At 46.6% G+C, this 23,669-nt stretch overlaps 1 protein-coding gene across 2 annotated transcripts in view; it reads left to right on the top strand.

Annotated features, from left to right (window-relative positions):
- Nucleotides 1–22,989, top strand: part of B4GALT4 (beta-1,4-galactosyltransferase 4) — a 35,298-nt gene extending 12,309 nt beyond the window's left edge. For both annotated transcript variants that reach the window (XM_064143340.1, XM_064143341.1), the window contains exons 2-7: nucleotides 6,182–6,658; nucleotides 9,421–9,653; nucleotides 13,396–13,583; nucleotides 17,492–17,614; nucleotides 21,841–21,945; nucleotides 22,347–22,989. In XM_064143340.1, the coding sequence (XP_063999410.1) occupies nucleotides 6,391–6,658; nucleotides 9,421–9,653; nucleotides 13,396–13,583; nucleotides 17,492–17,614; nucleotides 21,841–21,945; nucleotides 22,347–22,488 (1,059 nt within the window). In that variant the 5' untranslated portion in view covers nucleotides 6,182–6,390 and the 3' untranslated portion in view covers nucleotides 22,489–22,989. The remainder of the gene's footprint in view (nucleotides 1–6,181; nucleotides 6,659–9,420; nucleotides 9,654–13,395; nucleotides 13,584–17,491; nucleotides 17,615–21,840; nucleotides 21,946–22,346) is intronic.
- The last annotated feature ends 680 nt before the right edge of the window (nucleotides 22,990–23,669 follow it).

Raw genomic sequence — 23,669 nt, 5'->3', positions numbered from 1 at the left:
TTGCTCATGCTTTTAGTGTATACCTAGATGGTCTTTTTTCAGCTTCCAATCAGCATCAGTCGTGATTTAAAGTTACTAAAGACAACAAGAAGGACTTCTATAAGTACACAGATAACAAAAGGTAGATGAGGAAAAACGTGGCCCTGTTGCTCAGTGGTTTGGGAGACTTCGTTATGCAGGACGCAGAAGAGGCTGAGCTATTGAATGCCTTCTTTGCCTCAGACTTTCCTAGCCAACCCGGGATTCAGAAATCCCAAGTCCCAGCAACTATGTCTGAAGACTGGAATAAGGAAGATATGTCCTTGATGGAAGAGGAGTTACTCAAGGGGTCAGAAAATGCATGAGGAAACTGGACATAGGTCCATGGGTTGTGATGGGAGGCACTCATGAGTGCACATATATGACAAATGTCAATGTGAGGCCACTCCTGAGAATCAGTCATAGGCCTGAACACTGGAGGAAAGCAAATGTCACTACTGTCTTCAAGAATGACAAGAAGTATGACCTAGGTAACTGTAGGCCCATCAGCCACACTTCAGCTAGTCCTGGAAGCCATTTTCAGGCAGATAAAGGACAAGGAAAGTCATCAGCATGGGGAAGTCCTGCATGACCAACTTGATAAACTTCTACAAGGAATTGGCTGGACTGGTAGATGAGGGGTGAGCAATTATGCTAGTTTGAGCCTAGCTGGGATATTTTAGTGAGAGAAATTAGATTGTAGGCTGTGAAAAGAAAACCACGGTGAAGTCTGCTGCACTCAGAGGCTTGCTGAGATGTACAAGAACAAGAACACAAACATAGATAACAAGAGTTGCGCTCTGGCTGCCTCCCTTCTCTCCCTAACCTGCTGTCTGTCTAATCCTTCTGCTTCCTAACCTCCTGGCTGATTCTTCAAACTCACCTTGAACATAAGGCAAAGTCTGGGATAAGGTAGAGGGGTGGAAAGGTGGGTGTGAGCCCCTCCTGGGGACTCAGGTTTCTGGTAGGGCTGTTGTGTTTCTGTATTACTTTTTTAACTTGTACATCTCTGTCTATAGCTGTGTAGATTGTAAACACCTGCTTGTGTACTGTGCTAAGCTGTAAATAAAGCTCCATTCTAATTTCCAGCTTGGATGAGTCTAGTCTGGGTGATTTCATAGGAGTGGGGGGGCAGGTAACACCCAAACCATCACAGCAGTGGATGCTGTTTGGACTGCAGGAAGGTCTTTATTGCTCTCTCTCCTGTAAGATCCTCATAGAGAAGCTGTTGATGTATTGGCTGGATAAGCAGGCCGTGTGGCAGACTGGAAACCGGCTGAACAGCTGGGGCTACAAAGTAGTTGTCAGCAGCATGAAGTCTATTTGGAGGCTGATCAGTGTACCCCAGGCATCTGTACTGGGTCCAGTCTTCTTTAGTGTCATCATTAATGGCCTGGATGATGGGGCAGAGTGTGTTTGCAGCGTGCTTGCAACACACTGTGAAGTGGCAGATATGCCAGAGGGAGGAACAACCCCTTGTACTGGTTACCTGCTGAGGACCACATGGCTGGAAATGAGGCTGGTAGAGAAGGACCTAGCAGCGTACCCTTGTGGCAGAGGGCATGTGGTATCCTGGAGTACATTAAGTATTGCTAGCAGGTTGAGGGAGGTAATCCTTCCCTTCTGCCCTACACTGATGAAGCCAGACCTGGACTTCTGTATCCTGTTCTGGGCTCATAGTACAAGAGAGATGGACATAGTGAAGGGGACCCATTGAAAAGCTGTGAAGATAATGAAGGGACTGGACCATCTCTCCTACAAGGAAATGCTCAGAGGGCTGGAACGGTTCAGCATGAAGCAGAGAAGGCTGAAGGAGTAACTTCCCAATAACTGAAGGGAGGATATGAAGAGGACAGGGCCAGGCTGTTCTCGGTGGTGCCGAGTGACAGGACAAGAAGCACTGGGTGCAACTGAAACGCAGAAGGTTTGACTGGAACATCAGGAAACACTTTCACACTGAAGGCACTGAGCCCTCACAGGTTGTCCAGTGGAGTCTGGGAGATATCTTTGGAGATATGCAAAAGTTATCTGGACAGGGTTACGGGCAGCTGAGACAAGGCATCACTGCTAGAGCAAGAGGATTGGACCAGGGGACCTTTAGAGATCTTTCTAACCTCATCCATCCTGTGCTTGTGATTTGCATATCCTCAAACTGCACTTACCTGCTAAGGGTTTAATTTTAGCTAACTGGAAGTTAGCTAAATGCAAAGCATCTGCTCCATTGTTTCATGGCAGTTGCAGAATGGCTGTGGAGCTTTATTAAACTTGAAGTGTATTCTGCATGAGTGTTCTACTAAGGGTTTTATTGAGGCTATTCCATTAATAATGATATATGGATATATTACAGTACTGGCTTTTATACTAGTTTTCCTAGTGTGACTTCTTGACAGCAGGCATAATGTTTTTTCCCCCTTTTTTTTAACAAGGCCTGAACTGTGGGCTTTGACTCTGTGTTAGCTTCCTGATGTAGCAACCCAGGTATTCAGGCTTCCTGGTGAAAGATGACTATTTCAAATGAAGAGTCCTTAGCATGATGAGGTCGGTCAATACCCTCCAGAGGGTCAATGGTCAAGTTTGCTTTCAATTTCTCTGAGAGGCTTGTTATAACAGCCTTCAGGTAGTCATAGACAGCAATGAGGTCACCCCTGAGAAGAGGAGGCTCAGGGGTGGCCTCATTGCTGTCTCCAACTACCTGAAGGGAGGCTGTAGCCAGGTGGGGTTGGTCTCTTTTGCCAGGCAACCAGCAACAGAACAAGGGGACAGAGTCTCAAGTTGTGCCGGGGAGGTCTAGGCTGGGTGTTAGGAGGAAGTTCTTTACAGAGAGAGTGATTGGTATTGGAATGGGCTGCCCAGGGAGGTGGTGGAGTCGTTGCCCCTGGAGGTGTTCATAAAAGGCCTGGCTGAGGCACTTGGTGCCATGGTCTATTTGACTAGATAGGGCTGGGCGCTAGGTTGGACTGGATGATCTTGGAGGTTTCTTCCAACCTGGTTGATTCTATGATTCATTGAGGTTTAACCTCTTGCTTGTCCTTGTATTTCCAGCTACTGTTCTCTTAAGTTTGTGAGTTCTCCATCTTTGGGAGAACAGAAGTTCTAGCCCTTTACTGAATGTCTTAGTTGTCTTCGTAAGGGTGCAGCTCGTTTGTTAGAACCAGTGTGGCCTTTCTGTGCACATTCTGTTCTTGTGTCTCAAAAAACCCCACAACTAACCTATTATCTTTTGTCCTATGGACTGGTAAGGTAAAATGATGGATAAAATGTGATTTTTTCTATTTGAAAAACTGGCCACATCTGCAGATGATCCTTGTGGTCCCTTCCAACCCTGACTGATTCTGTGGTTCTAATTCTGATTGTGCATGCATACTTCATGCTGCTCTGTTGAAGTACTCAAGAGTATTTTAAGCAAAAGCAGGAGAGAGCTCAGTGTAGATGTGGTTTTAGTTATCGGGGGAAATTATTCCCACTGACAGTAGGACAGGAGGTGTATTTGTAAGAGGCAAGTACTGTGAAGTTTAGTAATGTCTGCTTAGAAAGGAGTCTTGCAGAGCTGGCAAAGGAAATTGGTGCGTGCGAGATTGCACCTAACTGAATAGGAGGAGAGAAGTAAAGTTGGTGCAGCCAGTTCAGACCTTGTAATTTAACACCCTTGTACCTTGCCAATTGTTTATCTGCATGCACTGTAAGTCAGCTCTAGTACTTGCTAATTGCTTTCTGGTGTTTCTTTGTGTCCTTTCCTATGGATAGTTTTAAAACTGTTCCTCCTGTAGAGAACAGCCTTTTTTGCACTGCTGTCTGCATCAGAGGTAAGCAGCTTGTGATGGTTTGGGTGTTGCCTTCTCCCCCACACTTATGAAAAATCACCCAGACTAGACTCAGCTGCTGGAAATTGAATGGAGCTTTATATTTACAGCTTAGCACAACATACAAGCAGATCTCTATAATATATACAGCTGTGTACAGAAACACAACAGCCCTCCCAGAAACCAGAGTTCTCAGGAGGAGCTCCCAACCACCCTTCCACCTTCCCACCCCTCTACCTTACCCCTGATCATGGGAAAGGACTTAAATGATAGCATTAAGCTGATTTTTGGATTTTTTTTTTTAATAATAAGGTAATTTATCTAAAAAGAGCAGAAAATCATTGTAAAAAGTAGTCTCAAGGGCCAGGAGACAAGGAGGGCAAGACCAAGAGGAATGCTGGCTTCTGTTCATGTTTGTTTAGGTGATTCTGTCATTGTGTTCTTCAAAGCCAGACCAGATAGGGGGGAAAAAACTTTAAAAAACTGTGGCTATTAGTAGAACTGTGTGGCTCTTTCATTATTCATTTTAATCTTAAGAATTTATCTCTTCCTCTTTTCCTTTCATGTTCTCCTCTCTAATGTAGTAGTTTTTTGCCTTTCTCTCTTCTCTGTGTGATGGTTTGGGTGTTTTCTGCCCCCCCACTCTTAGGAAATCACCCAGACTAGACTCATCCAAGCTGGAAACTAGAATTAAGCTTTATTTACAGCTTAGGACAATATACAAGCAGGTAATTACAGTATCTACAGCTATAGACAGAGATGTACAAGTTAAAAAACTAATACAGAAACACAACAGCCCTCCCAGAAACCAGAGTCTGCAGGAGGGGCTCCCAACCACCCTTCCACCTCCTTTCCACCCCTCTGCCTTATCCCAGACTTTGCCTTACGTTCAAGGTGAGTTTGAAGAATCAGCCAGGGGAGTCAGAGAACAGAAGGATGAGTTAGACAGCAGGTTAGGGAGAAAGGTGCAGGCAGCCAGAGAGGGACTCTGTTATCTATGTTTGTGTTCTTGTTTTTATCCATCTCAGCAAGCCTCTGAGTGCAGCAGACATCACCATTGTTTCCTTTTCACAGACTATAATCTAATTCTTCTCACCAGAATATTCCAGCTAGCTTCAAACTAGCACATGTGGTTAAAGTGGATGTGGAGATCCTTCATTGTCAGTGGCAAGATCACTGAAAATTCTTATGTTGCTTTCTCAGAATGCCACTGGGTATTGCACGTGAATGGAGAGAGCAGGTTAACCACTTCATGTAGTGCCTACCGGGAGGGACATTAGCTGGTCACTCCCAGTGAACCCTGAGCAGCTTGGGCAGTACACCAGGTTGTTTCTCTTGTTGGTCATAGGAGTGGGTCCCACATAAATCACTGTGAAACCAGCAAACTTTTCCAGAAGACATCTGGGCTAAATGAGTGTGAATTGTAGTGTTACTGTATTCGTTCTGCCTGCAATATCTCTCCAGGGTCTGATGTCTATTTTGAAACATGATATAAAATAACCTTCCATGGTTTTGTGCTGCTGGCTTTTGATCCAGCCTGTTTTGTGTGTGTTGTCTTTAATCACTGCCTTTGTTTCACTTAGCCTCAGCCCTTGTTCTTCTCACAGGTGGTAATTTTCTTGTGTGTTCCACATCAAAGCTCTCTTGTAAGAAAGTTTCATTCTTCCTGCCCAATGAGATGATATTAACAGGCACAAGTATTAGCATGGTACCTTGGCAGTATGATGGCAGTGGAAAGCTGTATGAAAATGAAGGTATTGAAAGAGGGCAGGAAGCAGAATGAAGGATTGGATCCTCACAAACCTAACACTGAAAAACTGAACTGTTCCCTTGAAAGAAAGGAAGTTTTGGCCCTGCAGCAGCATGTGAGAGTGGAATACTGGGTTGTATACAAAGGAATGATTTCTGATGCCATTCAAATAATCCATGATTCACACTATACTGTGTAGAGCAACATGGTAACAATTATACTGTCTTCAGAAGAGAACAGTTCAATTCTGCAGAGATTCACGTGTTTTTCATTTTAGTGGTGAGAGCTACCTGTACTTGTAGCCAGCAGAATGTTGGAATGGACATAGTAAAGTCTGAGCATTGCCAGGCACTCTACACAGGCATAACACAGGGTAGCAGCTGTGCTTGTTTTTAGATTCAGAAGACTGGGAATGGAGAACAAAGCAGGAAAGTGATTTGCTTAAATTCATGCAGCTGGTTTGTGGCTGAGCTGGGACTAAAGGTCTTAGTTTCTGACTAGTGGTTCATGCTGTTCCTTTCATGTTTTGTCATGAGCTATTTTTGTGAAGTCAGCTGTGGACAGTGGTAGGAATTAACTCCCTCTTTTTTTCTTTTTGTGTGTGTGTGTCCAGGTTAAGTCATTTTTGGACATTTGAAGAGTAAGCAGCGCTGATACTCCATGAACCGTGAAACCACAGGAAGTGTGGCAGCCCTCCCTACCTCAAGCTTTTCTCCCTTACTGTGACGTTGTTCCTGGGACCTTTGTTTTCAGCCCTGCTGAAGGGCAACAGCCTGCCTTAGCTTTAGAACAAAGGAAGCAGTTTGCAGATCAGGGAGAGCCATGGCCTCCAGCTTGTATGTTTTCCATTTCTTCTATAAGTTCAAAGTGTTGGTGCTTGTCTCTTTGTGTTTGATGGTGCTATGGGCGACATTGAGTTACTTTGTGGACTCCAGACAAGAAATTTCTAAAGCTAGGAGCATGGTGGAAGATTTCAGAAAGGCACCCAGCCTGGAGGACAGTCAAAAAGAAGAGAAGATGGAATCAACTGTGACAGTTTCTACAGTGAAGTCATTTCAGGGTCACTGCCCATCTCTTTCTCCGTACTTGAGTAAGTGATGGTACTGCTTTCTCCTTTCTAACAAGCTATGTCTGCTTTGGTACTGCTGAGTTGGTTCTCCTCCTAGCCGTTTTACAGTTAGTTGCTTTTTGCCTGTGCAACAGATTGAACACAGCCAGCTGCAGTCAGAATTGCAGGGTGAGGAACTGACATGTGGCAGTGCTTGTGCTGGGTCTGGGTTAACGCACCACTGACTTGGTTACTGCTGAACTATGTTTGCACACTGAGCCTTGTGTCTGTCTTTTCTGGCCCCCTAAAATCTAATGGGCTGGGCAAGAGGTTGAGTGTGGTCACAGCTTGGCAGCTGGCCCCAGCTGACCAAAGGGATATTCCATACTGTATGACCATACCATGCATCACACTTAGCAGTGAAAGGGGAAGAAGGGATTGGTTGTTCATGGTTACAGTGTTTTACTTACCCAGCAACTGCTTTGTGTACTGAAACCCTGCTTGCCTGGACATGGCTGGACACCTGCCTACCAATGGGAAGTTGGCAAATGCATTTTTCATTCTGCCTTGCTTGTCCCTCTAGCTATTCCCTTTCTCTAAAATTATTATTGAACTACCATGATCTCAGCCACAAGTCTTCTCTCCTTTCCTCAACTTTTCATGATTAAATTTACTTTTGTCTGTCTTGACAGCTGAAGGACTTCACAGCTTATCATTAAGGTTCAAATGGAATCATAGTACTTCACAGTACTTGCCTCTTAAAAATACACCTCCTGTCCTACTGTCAGTGGGAATAATTTCCCCCGATAACTAAAACCACATCTACACTGAGCTCTCTCTTGCTTTTGCTTAAAATACACTTGAGTACTTCAACAGAGCAGCATGAAGTATGCATGCACAATCAGAATTAGAACCACAGAATCAGTCAGGGTTGGAAGGGACCACAAGGATCATCTGGTTCCAACTCCCCTGCCATGCCCAGGGACACCCTGCCCTAGAGCAGGCTGGACGCAACCTCATCCAGCCTGGCCTTAAACACCTTCAGGGATGGAGCCTCAACCATCTCCCTGGGCAACCCATTCCAGGCTCTCATCACTCTCATGATGAGCAACTTCCTCAGAGCCACTCTGAATCTCCCCACCTCAAGCTTTGCTCCATTCTTCCTAGTCCCTTCACTCCCTGACAGCCTAAAAAGTCCCTCCCCAGCTTTTATGTTTTTGTGAAGATACTGGAAGGCCACAAGAAGAACACCTGGGAGCTTCCTCTTCTCCAGGCTCAACAGCCCCAACTTTTTCAGTCTGTCCTCATAGCAGAGCTGTTCCTGCCCTCTCATCATCCTCTTGGCCCTTCTCTGGACATGCTCCAGCATCTCCACATCCTTCTTGTAATGGGGGCTCCAGAACTGGATGCAGTACTCCAGGTGAGGTCTGACCAGAGGAGGGTAGAGGGGGCAAATCACCTCCCTGGCCCTGCTGGCCACACTTCTCCTGATGCAGCCCAGGCTCTGGTTGGCCCTGCAGGCTGCAAGTGCACACTGCTGGCTCATGTTGAGCTTCTGGTCCACCAGCAGCACGCCCAGGTCCCTCTCCTCAGGGCTGCTCTCCAGCCACTCACTGCCCAGCCTGGAGTTGTGCTTGACATTGCCTCAATCCAAATGCAGGCCCCTGCACTTGGTCTTGTTGAACCTCATGAGGTTGGCTTGTGCCCACCTCTCCAGCCTGTCCAGGTCCCTCTGGATGCCATCCCTTCCCTCCAGCCTGTCTGCTGCACCACACAGCTTGGTGTCATCAGCAAACTTGCTGAGGCTGCACTCAGTGCCTCTGTCCATGGCACCCACAAAGATGTTGAACAAGACTGGTCCCTGGACTGGTCCCTGAGAGACTCCATTTGTCACTGGCCTCCACTTGGACATGGAGCCTTTGGGTGTGGCCATCAAGCCATCTAGTGGCTCACCCATCAAACCCATGTGTCACCAACTTGGAGACCAGGATGTGGTGCAGGACAGTGATTAACTAGTGTTTAATAATGGTTCTCTTGGTTTGGCCTTTTCTATTCGGCCACTTCTTTTTTGTCTTGGGACCACCATCAGCACTAGGCTTCTGCTTTGCAGTATCATTTCATTGTCTTATTCATCTTCTGTTTTGTGAACCTGATCAAAGATTTGTTTATAAAGTTGGACTTTTCCCTCTTTCCTGATATAATCCAGCAAGCTGCTGCCTAGCTGCACACCTTCACTTCTACATGCAAGACACATTTGCCTATGTAAATGCAGTGCAGCCATAACTGTAACAGCTGCCTGCATTGTTCATTCCTGGGTTTGTTGAGTCCAGAGGGACTGAAGTGATAGCTCAGTGCAAAAGAAGTTATGAAAATGACTTTTGGGAGCAGAAAGCCTTGGTATATGGTGATTGAAAAATAGATAGCCTTAAGCCTGTGATGCTTTTATTCACATTTTAATTAGAGATGAATTCTTATGGCAATAATCCTGTGTCTCTTTCTGTTTCTCTCTCCCCTGCCTTGCCCTTGCAGCTGGGTTGGTTTTTCACTCATTGTATTTTTTGTCATCTTTTTTATTTCCTAATTATTGCTGCTTTACAATCAGTCTAATCAACTGAACACTCAATACTTTCTCCTTCCTTTACATATGTAATATCCTTTTAGTTACTACTCTTGGAAAGACAGGGAAACCAACTGAGACTTGAACCTGGATTTTTATATGCTTGTTAGTGAATGCTTCATTTATGTAATGGGACTAGCCACCATGAGAAACAGCTCAGAAAAGCTTCTTGTTGCTTCTCCTATAGAAGGTGCTAGAAAACTCTCCTTCAAAGCATCTCTCACACTTGAAGAAGTCCAAAAGGAGAATCCTCAAGTAGTCAAGGGCAGGTATCACCCCACAGAGTGTTCAGCATTGCAGCGTGTGGCCATCCTCATCCCGCACCGCAATCGAGAGATGCATCTACTGTACCTCCTGGAGCACCTCCACCCGTTCCTACAAAGGCAGCAGCTGGACTATGGCATCTACGTTATTCACCAGGTGAGGCAGCTGTGCAGTGACATGTTTTGGGTGGGGGCAATGTCTGTGCTCTGCAGTCTGGGGTATCATCCTGCTCCCTCTGCTTAACATCGATCCTCCACTCCTGCTTCAAACACTTCTGCTTGCTGAGGGATGCATGGGAACGCTGCAGGGGCTCAGCTGCTGGTAGCAAAGCTGGGAAGTGTTAACCAACAGTGTCTATAACTGGTATCCATGTCCCAGTCTAACTTCTTTCTGAGTTGCTGTTGAAGGGAAGCACCTTTTGCACTACTAATGCCATTCATTTTTCTTGCAATGTACGCATCTGTAATGGAGCTGACATGTTTTCTGCCTCTGATTCAAATGACTCCAGATTTAAAGGCTTCATTTTGTATCTAGTTTTTCTCTTCCATCTGTTTGCTAGTGGTTGTGCTCAATGAGCTCTGTGTATTGTAGAATTGTTTTGATTGGAAAACACCTTTAAGGTCATTGAATCCAACCATTATCTAACTCTGCCAAGGCTAATGCTAAATCATACATCTCTGCATGTTCTAAACACCTCCAGTCATGTGGGGATTCAGCCACCTGCATGGGGAGCCTCATCCAGTCTTTCAGAAACCTTTTCCAGTGAATTTTCTTCTAATAGTCAACCTAAACACTACCTTTCAGGTAGTGAGAGGATGAGGGGAATGGAACAAAGCTGGAAGTGGGGAGATTCAGACTTGATGTGAGGAGGAAGCTCTTTACCATGAAAGTGGTGAGACCTTGCAATGAGTTGCTGAGGGAGGTGGTTGAAACCCCATCCCTGAAGGTGTTTAAGGCCAGGCTGGATGAGGCTGTGTCCAGCCTGCTCTAGGGTAAGGTGTCCCTGCCCATGGCAGGGGAGTTGGAACTAGATGATCCTTGTGGTCCCTTACAAACCTGACTGATTCTGTGATTCTAACCCTCCCCTGTTACAACTTGAGGCCATTTCCTCTCATCCTGTCATGAGTTACTAGGGAGAAGAGATCAACACCCACCATGCTTCAGCCTCCTGTCAGGGAGTTGTAGAGGGCAATAAGGTCTAGCCTCAGCTTCTTTTTCTCTAGGCTAAGCAATCCCAGTTACCTCCTCATAAGATTTTATCTAGACCCTTCACTAGCTCCATTGTTGTTCTCTGGACGCAATTCAGCTTCTCAATGTCTTTCTTCTAACAAGTCCCAAAACTGAACCCAAGACTTAAGGTGCAGCCTTACAAGTGCTGAATACAGGGGGACAATCACTTAGCATCACAGAATCAGCCAGGGGTGGAAGGGACCACAAGGATCATCTAGTTCCTACCCCCCTGCCATGCCCAGGGACACCCTACCCTAGAGCAGGCTGCCCACAGCCTCAGCCAGCCCGGCCTTAAACACCTCCAGGGATGGGACCTCAACCACCTCCCTGGGCAACCCATTCCAGCCTCTCACCACTCTCATGCTCAACAACTTCCTCCTCATGTCCACTCTGAATCTCCCCACCTCCAGCTTTGCTCCATTCCCCCATGTCCTGTCACTCCCTGAGAGCCTCAAAAGTCCCTCCCCAGCTTTTTTGTAGTCCCTCTTCAGATCCTGGAAGGCCACAAGAAGGCCACCTGGGAGCCTCCTCTTCTCCAGAATGAACAGCCCCAACTTCCCTACTCCTACTGGCCACACTCTTCTTGATATCCATCAGGATGCATTTGGCCAACTGTCCTAACTGCAGATATGGAGTAATAAATCCCCATATGTTGTCTTTCTGCAGGAGCAGATGCCTGTTAGTGACAGAGAACAACTTACTGCTTCAGAGCAAAACATTACTTTTTCAAACAATGAATCATACTTTGTATACAACTGCTTTTACCTGTAGCAAACTTTCCTTGGAGCTTCTTTCTCATCTTCCATGAAGCCTCTCTCAGTCCAAGCACCTTTTATCAAATGTCCCCTTTCTCTTCAAAATTTGTAGGTTTGATATCTTTTTTTTTAAAAACCATTTTTATTTCAAGCACATCACATTGCTAGCTTTGGAAAATGAGTGTCCTGTCAATATCTGGGGACACAGGACCTAGTCCTCTGAGTCCCAGGTGGGAACTTGAGGCAACTCACCACCTTGTCCTCGAGGTGCAGAAAGGTTTCTACAGGCTGATACTTGTGTGCAGCGCAGTAACAAATACATAGCAAGTTAAGCACTGCTGTTGCTTCACAGCGAATGGTGATGTGGTAAGCTTACAAAGCTGCCAGATGTGTGTGTATGTATACCTCAGAGGTGAAAAGCGGTGGCTTTGATAAGCAGAGGTGCACTAACTTAGTACAAGCGAACAAAGACTAATAAAAGGCGAAGCTCTGTGCTAGCGGCAGTCGCTGTGCAGCAGAGCAACTACTAAACTAGTAGTTAGAGGAGTTACAAATGCAGAGATCTGTTTTTTATGTCCCACTCTGCCACCTACTGTGTAACCTCAGGAAGCACAGCAAACTCTTGAAGCGCTGCTGTCCTCTAAATTGAGTGTGCATTGTGATGGTTTGGGTGTTACCTGCCCCGCCCACCCCCCCCCCCCCCCCCCCCTTCAAGAAAATCGCCCAGACTAGGCTCACTCGATCTGGAAATTGAATGAAGCTTTATAGTTACAGCTTAGCACAATATACAAGCAGGTATTTACAGTATATACAGAAATAGACAAGTTAAAAAGGTAATACAGAAACACAACAGCCCTCCCAGAAACCAGAGTCCCCAGGAGGGGCTCCCATCCACCCTTCCACCTTCACCCCTCTACCTTACCCCAGCCTTCACCTTATGCTCAAGGTTAGTTTGGAGGGTCGGCCAGGGGGGTTAGGAAGCAGATGGATTAGTCACTCAGCAAGTTAGGTTAGAGAGAGAAGTTCATGCAGCCCCAGAGCCCCGAGAGCAACTCTCTTATTTATGTTTGTGTTTTTGTTCTTACACATCTCAGCAATCCTATGAGTGCAGCAGACATCACCATTGTTTTTTTTTCACAACCTATCATCTAATTCTTCTTACCAAAAAATTCTAGCCATCATCTGTGGCAGCTTTGTTGACATCTCTAACTCAATTAGTATGGGTCTAGCATGGTTTATTTGGATTGCTTTTGGTTTTAAAAACCACTTCCATGAGCCTCACTGACCCAGTTTTTAGTGCCAGTTTCCATGGAGGTGGTGAAGTTGCCTTCCCTGGAGGTGTTGAAGAAAAGCCTGCATGAGGCACTTGGTGCCATGGTCTAGTTGATTGGACAAGGCTGGGTGCTAGGTTGGACTGGATGATCTTGTAGTTCTCTTCCAGCTTGGTTGATTCTGTGTTTCTCCTGTTTGTGGAGACGAGCTGTTAGCATAGGTCAGCTTTAAGCTTTGGCTGTGAAGAGTATGGATGAGATATTTTTGTTGATTGGTTGATTCTATGATTCTAAACTGTTTACTGATGCCTCTTTTGTTATATAGCCTGAGAAGAGCTCCAGAACTGCAACAGCAGTGGCAGTGAGATTGCAGCATGCATGCTGCTGGTGCCCACACAGCCATAGGCATTCTTGCCCTGACTCTATCCATGACAAATAGAGCCTGAAGAAGCATTTTGCTTCACTGGCCACTCAGATGCTGTACCCATGTTATGGGGCAGTTCTTTGTATAGTTGCTGCTGTAAAGGCTGCGACACACATATATGGTTATGAACTACGCGATCAGAACAAATGCCTGGAAACAGTTCTGGTTCAAAACGTTTGACACTTTGTTCAGAGGTTTTTTTCCCTTCTCTTCCACAGGCTGGCAGCACCAAATTTAATCGAGCTAAACTGCTGAATGCAGGGTACCTCGAGGCCCTAAAAGAAGCAAACTGGGACTGTTTCATTTTCCATGATGTGGATCTGGTGCCAGAGAATGATTTTAACATTTACATGTGTGACAGACAACCAAAGCACCTTGTAGTTGGCAGGAACAATACTGGATACAGGTAGGAAACCAGGAAAATGAAAAGAACAACATCTGGGAAATATGATGTTACTGATAACATTCCTCTTCTGGTGGAGCTGTGTGCTGCTATCTACCCATCCTCCTGACGCTGGGTTTTTGGAGTGCCTTCTGGCAAAAGAGAGCTGCACTGACATCTGAAGTCAAACTCATGGTCATGTGTACAAATGATCCTTGTCATCATTCTGGTTTCTGGGGTGAGGTGAAGCGTTTTCTGAGAAGCAAGCAGTATGCTAGAAGTGGTGCAGAGATCTTTTGTCAGAGCCAGAAACAGATTTGCAGTCTCCTGGTCCTGTGATTTGAAGTTGTAATCTAGCTATAATGAAAGTTGCCACTTAGCTTTTACTGTTGAAGAGGCAACATCTGATATTGAGAGCTCAGATGTAAGAACTTTCCAAGGGATAGGGTTGTCCTTAATTATTTGGCTGTACAGTGCCTAACATAGGATCATTATGATTTTCAAACAGGTCCCCTAAGTGCCCCTGTGACATAAATGAATTGAAAAGTCAGGTTCGGTCCCTCTCAGAGAGAAAAGGTTCCTGAGCTTGATGAATTTAATGAGTGTTTCTGTTGAACTAATTTCTTCCAAGACTTGCCTCTTGTATCTTTCTAAATCTTAATTAGAAGTGGGTTTTTCAAAAGCTGACCTCCAAGGGCCAACCAGACTGAGCTCAAAGGGTTCTGATCAGTGGAGCAAAATCCAGTGAGAGTCCAGTCACTAGTGGTTTAGTCTGGACTTTGATACTGGGGCTGGTACTAGATAATAACTTCATTAGTTACTTGGATTAATCTCTATCCTGGCAGATGCTCAGTGTCTGAATGGACACAGGCTTTAGCAACTTGTTCTGGCAGACCCTGCTGTGAACAGAGCAGTTGAACTACTTGACCTCCAGAGGTTCCTTCAACCTTCACAATTCTCCTGTAGTGCTATGACAGGAGAAAAAGCCATCTGGGAAATAATAGTCTGAGGGAGGTTGTGTAGTGTGGGTTTTTCATGTATTTTTGGTGGTTTCAAGTTAGACTCATGGTGAACCAAAATCCATGATAATAAGTATAGGAATATAGTAATAGGAAGGGCAGATTCTGCCTGACCAACCTGATCTTTTATGATCAGGTTACCTGCCTGGTGAATGTGGGGAAGTGCTTCCCAGAGAGAATGACTGGCATTGGAATGGGCTGCCCAGGAAGGTGGTGGAGTCACCGTCCCTGAAGGTGTTAAAGAAAAGCCTGGCTGAGGCACTTAGTGCCATGGTCTAGTTGACTGGCTAGGGCTGGGTGCTAGGTTGGACTGCATGATCTTGGAGGTCTCTTCCAACCTGGTTGATTCTATTGCACCTTTGCTTGTCTGGCAAATGAATTGCCACCATAGCAACTTTCTAGCCCTGGCAATTTGTTAATCTGTTTATATTCACATGCATCCTGAAATTAAAATGCTGTCTGCAGCCCCAAACACATCAGGCATTGGAATGGGCTGCCCAGGCAGGCGGATGAGTCACCGACCCTGGATGTCTTCAGATGTAGTGCTTGGAGATACGTTTTAGGGTGAATCTTGTAGAGTAAGGTTGTCAGTCAGGCTTGGTGATCCCAACAGTCTTTTTCAACCTGAATGTTTCTGTGATCATCTCTGAAGCTGGCAGTGGCAGTGTAGTAGAGGCTGTGTTGTAATCCTTACCTCAAGGGCCAAAACAAAGAGGAGGGTGTCCTAAAAAGCAACTAGCAAAACAGCATAGGAAGAGAAATGAGCATAGTGTGTAAAGACTTTTTTTAACTGAATGCAGCTTCCAGGACAAGGAAGGCAGAAGTTAGAAATTAATCTCTTTTAGAGCGGAGCACCATTGTATGAGGTTACTAAGTAACTTACACTCTACCTTAGCTTGGAATTGGTCCTGCAGTATCCCATAGTACATGCCTCCTGGCTGTGCTCTGATTTCATTCCAAGTGTTTTGGATTCAGCTCCAAAACAGTTGATGGCTTGCTATCATTATTGCAAAGCCCCTGCTGCATTAGTGCCTTTTTAACTCTGAGTCCTAGAGGCAAAGTGAATTTTTGGATGGTGAAGGGAATCAGGTGGCCGAGAGAGCCAATGGCATCCTGACCTGGGTCAGGAAGAGTGTGGCCAGTAGGACAAGGGAGGTTATTCTGCCCCTGTACTCAACACTGGTCAGGCCACACCTTGAGTGCTGTGTCCAGTTCTGGGCTCCTCAATTCAAGAGAGATGTTGAGGTGCTGGAACAAGCCCAGAGAAGGGTGACAAAGCTGGTGAGGGGCCTGGAACACAGCCCTCTGAGGAGAGGCTAAGGGAGCTGGAGGTGTTTAGCCTGGAGAAGAGGAGGCTCAGGGGTGACCTCATTGCTGTCTACAACTACCTGAAGGGAGGCTGTAGCCAGGTGGGGGTTGGTCTCTTCTGCCAGGCAAGCAACAAGAGAACAAGGGGACAGAGTCTCAAGTTGTGCTGAGGGAGGTCTAGGCTGGATGTTAGGAGGAAGTTGTTGGAAGATGTCAAGGTCCGGAGGAGCAGAGATGAACAGTATCTCTGTCCACAGGAGCTAGACCAGTTCTTATGGATTCCGTGCTGTGAAATTAAGGTGCAAACGAGACCAGATATCACCATGAAACTGTTTATTAAAGGATAAGGTTGGGCAAAACGGAGGGAGAGAGGGGAGAAGGGGGAGAGAGAAAGATCAGAACAGAGGGAGAGAGGGGAGAAGGGGGAGAGAAAAAGATAAAGAGATCGATGGAGAAGAGAAGAAGGAGCAGGGAGGGGGAAAGGGCTGTGATCATATTACCCTCAGTCGCAGATGAAGGGGAGAGAGAGAGACGGGTGCGTGGCCCAGGGATGATCTTCTGCGGAGTTTGTCAGAGGTTCTTCAGGCGGTGTGCAGTTCGGTGGTCCGGTGGAGATGTCACTGGTGGTCCGATGGAGGTGCCACTCTTGGTCCGGTGTTGATGCCACACTTTGTCTGCTGGTGATGCCACCGGTGGTCTGATGGGAATACCACGCTTGGTCTGGTGGGGATGCCACACGGGTGGTCCGATGGGAATGGTGGTCCGCTGGGAAGGCCACGCTTGGTCTGGTGAGGATGCCACTCTTGGTCTGGTGGGGATGCCACGTGGGTGGTGTGGTGGGAATACCACGGGTGGAGATGGGAATACCACCCTTTGGCAGGCATTTCTCCTGCCTTTTTATACAGTTTTCTGCTCAGTGTCCAGCTGCAGCCCCCCCAGGGCATCTTCCTGTGCATTCTCACACATTCGCAGGGGTCCGGCGTTGCCGGGGGGAGGGCCTCTCTCTCGGCTACACCTGTCCACACCCTGCATAGACATCCCTTGGGGGCAGCTGAGATAAGATGGAGGCTTCCTGGGCAGTCCAGCCAGGGTGAGGTCTAGGAGTTTCAAAGGTATTGTCTGTTGATTTGCATCTCTGAGCTTTTGGGCCAAGCACCGAGTCCGAGTCCCAGAAGTAACAAGATTAAGGAGAGATGATGCAATCTTCGTTGATTAAGGAGGGACGATGCAATCTTTATCTTTGTTGATTAACAAGAGAGAGGATCAGACTCTCACAGAAGAGAGAGTGATTGGCATTGGAATGGGCTGCCCAGGGAGGTGGTGGAGTCACTGTCCACTGGAGGTGTTGAAGCAAAGCCTGGCTGAGGCACTTAGTGCCATGGTCTAGTTGATTGGCCAGGACTAGGTGCTAGTTTGGACTGGATGATCTTGGAGGTCTCCTCCAACCTGGTTGATTCTATGTAAAGAGAAACTATTAAAGGTTGCTCTGTGCTTTCACCTAACTCTGTGAAGGCCAAGTCTAAATCCAGATTTTCAGGGAGATACTTTAATTCTTGGTAGAATTTGACTTTTAATTCTTTGTTCTCTCTTCTTGTGTACTTCTAGGTTACGGTACCGTGGATATTTTGGAGGTGTAACTGCTCTAACAAGAGATCAGTTTTCCAAGGTGAATGGATTCTCTAACAACTACTGGGGTTGGGGTGGAGAAGATGACGACCTTCGAATCAGGTAAATAAGTAATTTTAAAAGGTTAGAGGGAAGTGGAACTTGGTTTATAAAATAATCAGTGTGGAATGCCACAGGAGCCCCTCAATTCCAAACAGGATTGGGAGCGTGAGATGTAGTTTTATGAACATTTTTTTTTCTTTGTAAAGATCAGGCATGCCTGAGACCTGGTGGTTCTCCTGACACCATTTTTGGGTAGTTGTAGGTTTTGGTATCATAGAATCAATCAGGTTGGAAGAGAGCTCCAAGATCATCCAGTCCAACCTAGCACCCAGCCCTATCCAGTCAACTGGACCATGGCACTAAGTGTCTCATCCAGTCTTTTCTTGAACACCTCCAGGAATGGTGACTCCACCACCTACCTGGGCAGCCCATTCCAATGCCAATCACTCTCTCTGGCAAGAACTTCTTCCTAACATCCAGCCTAGACCTCCCCTGGCACAACTTGAGACTGTGTCCCCTTGTTCTCTTGCTGGTTGCCAGTAATGAGGTCACCCCTGAGCCTCCTCTTCTGCAGGCTGCACACCCCCAGCTCCCTCAGACTCTTCTCACAGGCCTGTGCTCCGGGCCCCTCACCAGCTTCGTTGCCCTTCTCTGGACACCTCACTTGAATTGAGGAGCCCAGAACTGGACACAGTACTCAAGGTGTGGAGGTGGTAAGGTGTTTGGGTTTTCATTTGGTTGGTTTGTTTTGTTGGTTTTGTTTGGTTGGTGGTGGTTGTGGTTTGTGCTTTTGGTCTCAGACGCACAATATTTGTATTCGCACTTAGACATTGGCTACCACAGAAATACTGAGTTGGCAAATCAAACTCCAGACTTCAGAGTCACACATGTATTGAGCTCCAATGCTTTACAGGAGCATGGGATTGCGTGTTTTAGTGGGACTGCATTCATTCACTACCATGATTTATTCCGAGCAAGGCTTGGTTTGTATGTGGGTGGTGTGATTATAGTTAAGGTAGTGACTAACTTGAGTTTTGAAAAGACTGCATCCATATGCATGTGCCATTTGCTCTCCTTAAGCTGGAGTTGGGGAGATTCAGACTGGACGTGAGAGGAGGCTCTTCAGCATGAGTGGTGTGTCGAGTTGGCCTCTCTTCTAGGCCGTGCAGGTGAGGGAGAGACACCAGGCTTACACCCATGTGATGCACCACGGCCAATCTGTTTACTGAAGCTAAGCCTGATACCTGTGTAGTGGAGGCCAGCAGAGGGTCCATGCACTTCGATAGGCTTACAAAGCAGAGATGTGCTGTCCACACACACAGAGGCAGATCTGGCCAACTACCCCCCTTAATCCCCCTTTGCAGCAACTTAGCCACAACATTGCTTGTTCCCAGGGCTGACCAGTCTGTCTTCTCACACTGCTCAGCTACAGATAGCAGCTTCTCTGCCAGACTCCCAAGGCCACTTTTCTGCAGCTGTGCCTCCTTATCAGAATAAGTTAAGTCTGTTCAGTTACTCTGCCTGTTCTTTTCACTTCAGTTCTGCTCAAACCCCAACAGTGGTGAGAGCCTGGAATGGGTTGTCCAAGGAGGTGGTTGAAGTCCCATCCCTGGAGGAGTTTAAGGCCAGGCTGGCTGAGGCAGCCTGCTCTAGGGTAGGGTGTCCCTGCCCGTGGCAGGGGGGTTGGAACTAGATGATCTTTGTGGTCCCTTCCAACCCTGACTGATTCTATGAAGTTTTGTAGATGTGCCTGTCAAGTAAGGGTAAACTTGCTAGTTTGAGAGGTTTAATGGAACAAAAAGTCAACAGATCTTTCGTGTTGATCTTTGGCCTTTTGCCTAGGAAGAAACCTCTAATACTGCACTGGTGTTAGTGAAGAAAATGGAAGGGAGGAAAAGTCCCTACCTTTGTCCCTGCCTTCTGGGAAAAATGTGCAGGTTAACAAAGAAAGGTGATGGTGGTGGTGTTTGAAGTGTTCCAGTGGGCAGCAGAGAACCAGCTGTGCAGCATATCAGGATGACTTCTTGAGGGTGCAGGTGGTGGAATGAAGTGTTGTGTGCTTTGTGGCACCTCAGTACTGTGTGGGTGTTACGGTTTTGGTGTGGAAACCAAATCGTATGATGAAGAGTACACACTGCAATTCCATTTGGCTCATGCCCTTCATGGGTGGATGTTGGGCTGGGCTGGTTACAGAGTTTGCAATGAGTAGGTGATAGGACGCTTGCTTTCTCCGTGGGTAGTTCTATGGAGGGATCATAGAACCATTTCCGTTGGGAAAGGTTCCTTGCAGCCTTCCTCAGCAAAGACAGCAGGTGGCAGCAGCTCCTTCAGTATCTTCTCCAACTCGGGGCCTGAAATCTCTTTGGTCACAGAATCGTAGAAACATGATCTCAAGATCACCAAGTCCAATCTATAACCCTACTCTACAAGATTCACCTTAAACCACAGCCTGTAGCACTGCATCCAAGTGACCCTTGAACACATCCGGGGTTGGTGACTCCACCTTCTTGGGCAGCTTATTCCAGTCCCTGACCATTCTCTCCATGAAAAACCTTTTCCTAATAGCCAGTCTAAACCTCCCCAGCTTGAGGCCATTCCACCTTGTTCTGTCTCCAACTACCTCTGAGAGGAGACCAGCAGCAGTCTCTCCACAATGTCCCTTCAGGTAGTTGTGGACAGCAATGAGGTCTCCCTTCAGCCTCCTCTTACTCAAACTAACCATCCTCAGCTCCTTCAGTTGTTCCTCATAAGACTTATTCTCTAGGCCCTTCACCAGCTTTGCCCTCCTGGACCTGCTCCAGCACCTCCACATCTCTTGTATTGTGGTGCCCAAAACTGAGCATGATACTCAAGGTATGGCCTCACCAAAGCAAAGTCCAAAGGGACAATCACCTCTCTACTCCTGCTGGCCACACCATTTGTAATATAAGCCAGGATGCCATTGGCCTTCTTGGCTGCCTGGGCACACTGCTGCCTCGTATTCAGCTGCCTTGTCTATTATGACCCCCAGATCCCTTTGTGCCAGGCAGCTCTCCAGCCACACTGCCCCAGGCCTGTAACGTTGCTTGGGCTCCTACTTATCTGTGCCAAATGTGATGGGCACTTTTTGGCCTTGTCTTATGATGTACATCACAAAGATTTCTCAATCTGTTGTATTGATTCAATAACTTACTGCTACAAATAGTCAGTAGAAATCTGTAAGGGGCCCAGCTTCTTCAGTTCCTGGTCTCCTATTGATCTTTCAGCTACCTCTGTTGAGGATCAAATATCTGGGCTATTCCTTAATTCCTCTGTCATAAACTTAACCATTTCTACTGTCAGCAAAATTACTGTGTTCCACTGGTATGTTTAAGGCCAAAAGCTCCAATCAGAGGGCTGGAGCAGCTCTCGAATGAGGACAGCCTCAGGAGAAGTGTGGCCAGCAGGTCGAGGGAGGTGATTCTCCCCCTCTACTACGCTCTAGTGAGACCCCACCCGGACTACTGCATCCAGTTCTGGAGCCCCCATTACAAGAAGGATGTGGAGATGCTGGAGCGTGTCCAAAGAAGGGCCATTGGGATGCTCAGAGGGCTGGAGCAGCTCTGCTGTGAGGACAGACTGAAAGAGTTGGGGCTGTTGAGTCTGGAGAAGACGAGGCTCTGAGGTGACCTCCTTATGGCTTTTCAGTATCTGAAGGAGGCCTACAAAAAAGCTGGGAAGGGACTTTTCAGGATATCAGGGAGTGACAGGACTAGGGGGAATGGAGCAAAGCTGGAAATGGGCAGGTTCAGGCTGGAGGTGAGGAGGAAGTTATTCAACATGAGAGTGGTGAGAGTCTGGAATGGGTTGCCCGGAGAGGTGGTTAAGGCCCTGTCTCTGGCCAGGCTGGGTGGGGCTCTGGGCAGCCTGCTCTAGGGTAGGGTGTCCCTGGGCATGACAGGGGGGTTGGAGCTAGATGATTCTTGTGGTCCCTTCCAACCCTGACTGATTCTATGTTTCTAATTCAGGGCAGTACAAACTAGACCAGCCAATGCTAATTTAAATGTACTCTTGGGTATAATGTGTGCTTAAAGCTTTAGTGTAGTAGCTACTTAGCCTTTTGTTTTGAACAGAAGCATCTTTCACCCTACTGTTTTCTAGAAACACAACTCTGACGAATGCAGATGAGTTTCCTACAGTTCCTCATGCTTGCTTCCATGGCACCTACAAGAGATGAATTCTCCAAATGTTGATTTTCTTTTTCTTCTGCTTCTTAAGACCTTGTTTAGAGGAGATCATCTTGCTCATGGCACTTTTGCTTCTTCTAGGGTTGAGATGCAGAGGATGACAGTGCTGAGACCATCTGCTGATGTAGGCAGGTATACCATGATCTTCCACAAACGAGACCAAGGTAATGAGGAGAATGGAGAGAGGTGAGTCAAAAAGAGTCTTCCACTTTGTGTTGTCTGGTACGTGTCTAAAGAGTCAGTCACCCAGGGTCCAAATTCTGTGGTACCCATTTTGTGGTATCCAGAGCCTCTGGGGGACACCCCTGTGACACCACTTCATAGCTGGCAGCTGTTGTTCTGTACCTCAGGTATGGGTGATGTTCCTTTAGAATCTTCCAAAGCTGGAGTTACATGGATGGGATCTGAGCATATAATTTCAGAGACTAAATCTGAGGGCTTTCCTCTCCATGCTGAGGACTGGAAGAGCACGATTTGACCTTCCTACTACCTGAAGAATGGCAGCAGCTCTGCCTCCAAGTTTACTACCAGTGGCAAAGAGCTCTCCCATGCCTGTTAATGAAGATTTTTGTTCTCTTTGTTCTCAGGATGAAGCTTCTCCGTCAGGTATCTAAAACATGGAAAACAGATGGGCTGAACTCTTGTTCATATAAACTGCTCTCAGTGGAACATAACCCTTTGTATGTCAACATTACGGTGGATTTCAGCAAGGGGCCCAAGATCTCCTAAGGGCGGACATCACAAAGGTTATTGGAAATGGCAACAGGTGTGATTTGTGGTTAGTCACAGCAGATGTCTCCCAGCACTCTGCTTCAAAGAGTACTTCAGTAGCACAGAAGCAATGTTGTCTTTATGCTGTCTACTGATTGGTTGTGAATTCCATCCTGTGAGGACTGGAGATACAGACTTAACCCAAGGGACAGATCCTCATGTTCTTCTATGCACTTTCTGCTGGGACATTTGCAAAAGTGTCCTTGTTTGGGCTGCTCCAGTGGAAGGACTTGAACTAAGTGTCCTGAAAAAAAAATAAACTGTTCTTGCAACTCTTCCTAAATTTTGTATTTTTTTGTAGGGGGGAAGCCTGCCTCATGACTTCAAAAGGCAGAGGCCACTGTTTGTTTTCTCATGATTTTTCAACTACAAACTTGCTGGAATCTGCTCGTGTATGAGGGAATGGCAATAAAAGGACATGTTACATCTCTCAATAAACACACTCCACTGCATTCAGAAGGCCTCTTGTGTCCTTCATGAGCTTAGTTCACTCTGCTGTGGCAACACTCTGTCTTGTGGCAACAGGAGAGTCTTGATTCTGCAGCAGGCTGCAGACTGTACTATTCTGAAGGAGTCTGGAAGGAATGTAGGAAATCTCAGAGGGAGAGGAGAAATTCCTGTCCACATCTGGGAATACTTTGGGCCACACTTATCAGAGGGCAGGCCAGTGCACATGTCCAGGTGGTTGTTAGTTGTGGTGCTTGGTTCAAGAGAGTGGTGAAAGTCTATGGATAATGAATTGTTAACCACTGTGCTACAGGCTTTCAGCTTGCTTAGAGCCTTGTCCTTGCTCCATGGACACCTGCTTGCTGGAGATGCATCCCCTGCAAGGAAGATGTGAAGCCAGGCTTGGGAGAAGTTCTTTTAGAACAGTGTATTAAGAGTTACATGACAAAAGGCAGCTTCTGCTTACTCTACCAGTGAAGAGTGGCCTTCAAGCTGGTTGAGATGATGTTCTAACTGTAGAGGAGACTGCTGAATTAAGTTCTTAGGTGTTAATGGGACAGATGCAGCTTGTTCAGAGAGCAGGGAATTCTTACTACACAGCATACAAAAAATACCCTGTGTCATGCCTGCAAAATAATGGGTCTGGGGCTGCAGTGCTTCTGACTGACTGCAGAGGAAGAAAGAAAACAGAA

This window comes from Pogoniulus pusillus, chromosome 5 (genome assembly GCF_015220805.1).
Source record: "Pogoniulus pusillus isolate bPogPus1 chromosome 5, bPogPus1.pri, whole genome shotgun sequence".
NCBI classification, from domain to species: Eukaryota; Metazoa; Chordata; class Aves; order Piciformes; family Lybiidae; genus Pogoniulus; species Pogoniulus pusillus.
Note: the sequence above shows the minus strand (reverse complement) of the source record. Positions and strands in the feature narration are given on the sequence as shown.